General features: G+C 46.0%; 1 protein-coding gene across 1 annotated transcript in view; it reads right to left on the bottom strand.

Annotated features, from left to right (window-relative positions):
• Nucleotides 1-1019: 1019 nt before the first annotated feature.
• Nucleotides 1020-7372, bottom strand: part of LOC110984125 (insulin gene enhancer protein ISL-1-like) — a 41319-nt gene continuing 34966 nt past the window's right edge. Inside the window, exon 5 of the mRNA XM_022243956.2 lies at nucleotides 1020-4599. Coding sequence (XP_022099648.1) covers nucleotides 4441-4599 — 159 coding nt within the window. The 3' untranslated portion in view covers nucleotides 1020-4440. The remainder of the gene's footprint in view (nucleotides 4600-7372) is intronic.

Below are 7372 nucleotides of genomic sequence, written 5' to 3'. Positions count from 1 at the left end.
CGTGTGATGATATGCTATGGATTTCGTATGCATGTACAGGACACAGGCCTCTTAACATGCAATCGTGTGACAGTCACGCATGACAGCATATGGTTAATACGCTCACACAATTGAGTTTCGCAAGGACATTTCGACACAAAATCTGGATGCCCCTTTCTTAGGCGCACAATTTAACGGCAGCCTGCCGACAGATCTTTCCCTTTTTTCACCGATGAAGGATTTAAAGAGAGCACCTGGAAATATAAAACGGCCATAACTGGAAACAATGACAGAGTGTGCCCAAAATGTATGACAGAGCTTTTGAACAAATTTGATGCTTTCCAATGATTACTTTGGGGGTACAGCTGAAGGCTGCAGGTCAATCAGAAGCCATTGCACTTTTGGTGGTGCAGCACGCTCGAAGACAGGTGGTACGCGCGCGTTATATGCCTCTCCAACCAACACGCAGACTGGCATACCCAAAATGCCAAGGTCTTTCGGGAACAAAGCGCGCGAGTGAGTCGGTGTATGGCTGCCCTAATAAGGCCGTGTCCGAAACAGGCTTCCGGAGCTACGGCTAGGTCTACTGTCTACGCATCTCCACGCATTTCCAATGGAGCAAAGACATAGACCTAGCTCTAGACAAGAGATCCGGATGCAGCTTAAGATATACTTTTGCGTGCCCGCGTAGCTGCGCCCCCAGTAACCTCTTACTGGGCATGCGCTATTGGTATACCGAACTGGCACATTACAAGAACGCGCGCGTGTGGTACCACTGCAGTGACCTACGGACCTCTTGCAACTGGTACTCAGCAACAGTTCCTTTAGCAAGGCAAGGAACGATTGAAAAACTACGAAGCGCGATCCCTCTCTGGCAAGGTTATAATTACAAGTCACGACTGAATGCAAAGATTTTGATTCTAACTGGGCGATGCCACTCTCGCTGGGAGAAAACGCCTCGCCCACTCTCACTGGACTCGCCTCTGACCCCCAGAGCCCTAAGAAATAAAAGTACAGACTTGATAGGCTACAAGCGCGTATAGGTTTCAGCCACCGGTGAAATCTTTATTTGCCAAATTGCGACTGTAAAACGTCACCTCAACTCGAAATGTACACCAGCAAATAGCAGTTACACCGACAACAAATAAGTTAGATAAAACGTAGAATGTAAACGCCAACTCGTACACCGTAATCCACATCTTCTGATTTCTTCTGATTTTTCTCCCTTATCTTTCTTTGCGAGAAAATAACTGGCGACTGTTGTATGTCCTATATACACGTACAACTATTCTGCTGCATAATTTCATTTACGGATAACACATACGATGCAGAGAATAATATTGAATAATATTAACAATACAGTAAATGGCAAACAATAGCCAATGAGAGCACTGAGACACAAACATGACAGTACATAATAATTACTGGCACGAGGATGTTGTCAGGTGATATTGCGTCCCCGTGTTGGGGTAAATAAAACGCATACAGATTGAACATCATAATGCTGGAGTGTGCTCCTCACTGTCTGCACAGATGTGTGCCGTTAACTTAGCAAAACCCAAACGCAAAGCCCGCCCTTTTGTAGAAAGAAGTTGATATTACAGATCGTGGTTAGAATATTGATATTTTATCACATATTGCTTGGTTTGGTATGGTTCGTTAACAACCACGGATACGCATTGCACATTTTTATATCGCTACTCTAACACAACAGTGATTGGTGACGTGAAAGGTGAATCCAGCGTGCATTTCGACGCATAGGGTTGAAGGATGAAGTCACTCGACCACCCTTGTTTGAAATGTGAAGCAAGACATCCACATCTTTCTGCTGGGATGATGTCCTGGCACTTTTGGTTCAGTTTTAAGACAAGAAACAAGTCGGTGATTTACCCAATTACGCTAAACTTCACCGTTTGGCTAGAGGTTCAACGACCCTTCCTCACCGAAAACACACACACTATTCTCGGGGCTAGGTACGGTCTGCACTTTTGGCGGGCACCCCCCCCCCATCCGCCCGCTAGTGATCATAGTAACCTCACGTTTCTCTCTTACCTACTTTCGCCTCCGACACAGAAAAAAAGGTGGAAAGAGAATGAAGAGGAAGAATGGAATTGAAAACGATTATGAAATTAACGTGAGCAGCAACGCGAAGCGGGTCACCACGTGATTAGACCGAGGAGAAAGCCAAATTCGGCGGCCGCTTGTGCAGTCACGGTCCGCCCCGAGATCGGCTGCTCATGCGAATCGCACCACTGGATTTTTTTCCGTTCAAGTTGGGGGGAAGACGGTAGGGCCGTGAACTGGGACAAGAAGTGCGTGTACTGGAGACTGAGCGGATATGACGACACGAAACACCTTACGAATTACGGTGTTCTAGTTAAAAAACAGTTTGAGGAAAAAACCATTTTTATATAAAATAAAATCAGCAGAAGCGGCGAAAAAGATGCTGACTCAGTTAATTAAAAAAAAATAAGAGTACATGTAGGTCCGGAAAGAAATCGACTCGAGCGGGAACGGAACCTGTCAAATTATATTCTGATTCCATATATCATCTTTAAAATGAACCCAAAAGAGATAGAGATACGAATACAATTTACTAAACGTACAAAGCGAGGAATGATACACCTCTTAATAAATAATGACACGTATTGAAAAAGACAAGGAAACTCTTTCTATATAATTTACACAATGTGAGTGTAACCACTTGCGCACACATCGAGGAACAGAAATATAGTACAATTTAAAATGACTGTATTTTGTAAAATGGCAAGAAAACAAAAAAAAACACCCAAATATTCAAAACAACGGTGCAGCCATGAAGATGTTCAGCGCGGCCTGCTTAACTGAAGTTAAAGAAAGAGAGAAAAAAAAGATTCATACGCAAAATGTGAACGAATTACCAGTGTAACAATGGCGTGGGAAAGCTGGGAGAGCATTCCGTATTACAGTTGCGACTAGTGAATTTTCTTGCGTGCGTGTGCGTGCCCGATTCTGCTCGAGACAGATCTTGCATGTTCCAGCCACGAACCTTTAAGCACGTTATACCCGGCTCCCATCTCGGACCCGTTACCCTGGCAACAGCCAGCCGAGGGATTAAATCATGACGTCACGGTTAATACCGTAGGACGACAGGTAAAGAGGCCTCAAACCAGGCAATCGTATGCATTCGGGCCAATATCAGTAGCTATCTTTTCTGTCCAATAAGACGGCGGCACGAGGCAAAGTGCAAATAAAAATCGTAATTTGGCGCTACTTGATCAAACGCGTCCATGGGCTAACGCGACGAATAAAGCTTGGGAAATGAACAACGCGAACATTTTAACTTTGGTGATGCCAAGAAAATCACAAAATGAAATACCTAAAAATCATATGTGTACACCCAACACGCACCAAGAACACTAGATTAAAGCAACCTGGAGCTCTACATAGTAACTATCATCATTAAAATATAAATGGTGAAATCAGGGGAAAACTGGGGAAAATAGCTTCAGTTCTACACACTCGATCAGAAAACACACCACCTTATTCATCGTTTTGGAACTATTGTGCCGACTCAGAGAGCGGTCACGTGGTATGGGAATGTTAAACGTATAACCGGTATTTCTCAATGGTGAGTTTTATTTTTTTTCCCGCATTTCAGCACTGCGTCTCTCTGAGATTGGGTCTGCGTGAGAGTAATTCTGTTCGAGATTCTCAAAAAGCTATTGTTTGACGATTATTCCTGTTACTCGACGCCATGATATCTTTTGCCTAATGCAGGCAGTCTGCGTTAACAAATCAAATTGCACAAATTGTCGCCTGTGACCTGGTGCCTTCTGCGTAGGGGCAGGAATGTCTGGTTTTCATAACAGTTATTACACGTTGAGAGCGTGAACATGAATATTCACCTCCGGAGTCTGCACTACACTTGAGCACTGCGACACACTGGAGTGACCAAAGACGTTAACGTCTGACTTGGTATAGAGTCAACGTCATGTCGTGTATAATCACAAAACGTGAGCACAATCCTATTCCACGGCTGTAGTTCTGACTCCACGAACGTCATTTCAAGAGGAAACCAACACTGGATTAGAGCCTTGGTCGGTGGAAAAAAATGACATCTTGCTCCACAGCTACACGCTCTTTCGCCGCCGGATGATTTCTTCGTATGCCTATGGGGTAACGCCTCACTCATATCCCCCTTGTTAACGCCGGCTCTGGAGTCGAACCCCCGCTCGAGGGCAGTGATGACTGGACTGGAGACGAGGTTCACATTCCTCGTGCGCCTTTTTGCACGGTTAGAGAGAAAAGCAAAACAGGGATGGTTCACAGGTCAAGTTTATTCATGTACTCACTCCTCTGCACAGTAGCTCGTATTCCTCCATGACCGGCGAAGATTTCAATTTGTCCTCTTCTTTACATGCATTATACTACACGATGGAAAGTCGTTGGGTATACATCGGGACCAAAGAAAAATCCACGTCAATCGCTGACGCTTAGCGAATCCATCCGGTCCATGTGGCCATTGGAACCGCCGTGCATCCGGTCAGAGGAGTCGGGTGTGGGCGGTAAACTCATAATTGCCGAGTTATCGTCTCGCATATCCTTCGACTGCCCGAGGTTCTGTTCGGAGAAGTTTACCTGCCGGAAAAAAAATCAAAAGAAATGATGTATGAAATTCTACATTTTTTCTGAACCTAGTCGCGACAGGAGGCGAGTTTGGAATCAACATCTATTTCTCGCCACCAGGAGAGAAAAAAGCTTGCGGAAAGAGCCTAGGCTAAATCGAAACACCCCGAGAGTAACTTGGGAATATATTGTTACAATAAATTCACTTAAGAATTTTACAGAAAAAAAAATTAATGGGGAAACCTCCGTGCATTCACCTCGAGAATGTAATTTGCGAATCCAGAGGAACAAAATAAAGAGGTATATGTCGTTCCTGGTAAATAAAGGATGTAGCATGTTACTGCGGAATTGGTAAACGGATTGCAGAAGATCATCGAGTTATGTCAGTGGAATGAAACTCCGTGTTAGATGGTAATGAATGGACATACAAAAAAAGCAAGGGGAACCCCCTCCCCCCGGCGGTGAGAGAGCCATGTATCACCGCCTAAGCTGGATGGGCATTAGAAAGCTGCCAAGACGAGAGGACGGGATATAATGCGTAATCTGATTAAGTTATTGCCCGACGAGAAGGCCCCCCGAAGACGGAGTCCAAACAAAGTCGGCAAGTGATAGCGTGAGTACACGCTGGACAGCAAAGTGGAGAAAAGAGACGAGGGGGGGGGGCATTAGACGAGAGACTGCTGAAAATGAAGCCAGGAGATCGTGATTTCTTCAACGGTTCTGTGTGCTTTCTTTCCCCTGTCGTCGGTGCGGCCGGCCGGCTCACAATGCCGCCAAAATAATAAAAAAGGGGGAAGGGTTCTGTTACTGTGTTCATGTTTGCTGTGTGCAGGCGCGGAGGGAACCTCGACCAAATTCGATTATCGATTTGACGGACAGCGAGGCGGCCCCTATTGCTCGAATTGCAAATTAAAGATGTGATTTCGGACCCACGACTTCAATTTAGGGTGAACAAAAGACCCGAACTCTTTTTTTTGGCGGGTGTCTGTCTTGTTTGGAAGAGTCGTGCCAGAGACAGTGCCAACTGAACTGAAAGCAAGGGCGAGGAGGTGAGAACAGACACCGGGCTGCGATATCACCGAAGTGGTGGTCGGACTTAAGGTCCATCTTATCTGTGTGAAGAGACAAGACCTATAGTACATCATCTTGATTAAATATGCGATGACGTCATAGAAGGATTTACAACTTCCTTTAAGAACCTTTGGATAGACTCCTGCAAAAAGTGCTCGGGGTAAAAACAAAGGGCACAGCGTACAAGAACAGAACCAAGCGGGGAGTACATTACGGGAGATTCCCTGTGCCGTTGTTTTGAACTCTCTTGAAAACAGAAAGAGTGACGGGGGGGTGACAGGAAAGAAGGAAAGAAAACAAGGCCGAACGGATCAATAAAATCCACGGCATCCCATCCCCGGTAACAAAAGCCGCCTGCCTAGGCTCCCGTAACGAGATATACTTCGCTAATGATGCGTGTTACACACCGATCCGAGAGCGGACGCGAAGGGCCCTTGGCCCTGGCGCGCTGAAGACGCAGGGAAGGGGATCCGATATGAGGGGTAGAGCGGGAGTCTAGGGTTCCCTCCTTTTTTTTTTACCCCCTCAGATTTTTTTTTCTCGGCTGGCTCCCCAGCCCGAGTTTCCGGCCGAACGGGCCCGGGACGTGTCGCCAACAAAAACCGGGAGACGGCCGCAGAGGCCCCGTCATGGTCGTGTGGACTTGGAAAGGAGTCGAACGAGAACACCGTACGGCAGCTACGGTGAAAGCGAGAATTTAAGAAAAAAAAAGAAGAAAATCCGGAGTCATCTTCCCTACGTTCGTCATGCTATATAGCTGCGAGTCTAGCCTTACATTATGACGCTGCATGCATGTCATTCAAAATAGACATTGTAAATGAACTTCGTACAGTGACCCTTCGCGGAAAGTTATTTATACTTTACTGTGTAGGCCTACAGTCCATCTCGATCGATTTCGTGGCATACAGAGAATGGAAGACAAGGTGAGATAGCATAATGCTTCGTCTCTGACAAAGATTATACTTCACAAACTGCCAATGTAATGTATTCCCAGCAAATCTCATATTCAGCTAAGAGGTTCCGCAACTGTTTGTCTGCTAGGTAACTGTCTGTCGTCTGAGCACCTGTTCGTCCTCCGAGTACCTGTTTATCGTCTGATCACCTGCTTGTCTTCTGCGCATCTGTTTGTCTTCCACGCAACAGTTTGTCTTCGGCGCAAGTGTTTGTCCCCTTAGTATCTGTATGTTTTTTGAGCATCTGTTCGTCCTCAAAGCATTTGTTTGTCCTCGGAGCATCTGTTTGTCTTTCTGCGCATCTGATTGTCTTCTGCGCACCTGTTTGTACTCCGAGTATCTGTATGACTTCTGAGCATTCTGTTCGTCCTATCATCCGAGCACCTGTATGTCCTCTGAGCATCTATTTGTCTTCTGTGCATCTAGTTTGTCTTCTCAGCATCTGTTTGTCTTCTGAGCATCTGGGCTTGTAGGATGGATGTATGCATCAACAAACTCCGGCGGGTGGGCGGCGGAGCGACAGTGTGAGAGACCAGTCCATCTCACCCGGTCTCATAATGGCGGGGCCAAAGTGCCTCTGTCGATGCACATACATCTCTCTCATTACATGTTTTCTAAATTCTAATTTCTGGGCCAGTGTCCCTGCATGAACGATCATCGGCCTTGTGTGATGCCGCGCATGTTTCGAGCAACTTCCCTTTTCCCCTAACGTACATGTACATTACATGTATACTTCCACATGCAAGGCGTTCGCAGCCCTG

Source organism: Acanthaster planci, linkage group LG05 (assembly GCF_054643075.1).
Source record: "Acanthaster planci isolate LZ-2023a linkage group LG05, COTS_SCS, whole genome shotgun sequence".
Classification (NCBI taxonomy): domain Eukaryota; kingdom Metazoa; phylum Echinodermata; class Asteroidea; order Valvatida; family Acanthasteridae; genus Acanthaster; species Acanthaster planci.
The sequence above is the reverse complement of the archived record's forward strand: the minus strand, read 5'-3'. Positions and strand labels throughout refer to the sequence as shown.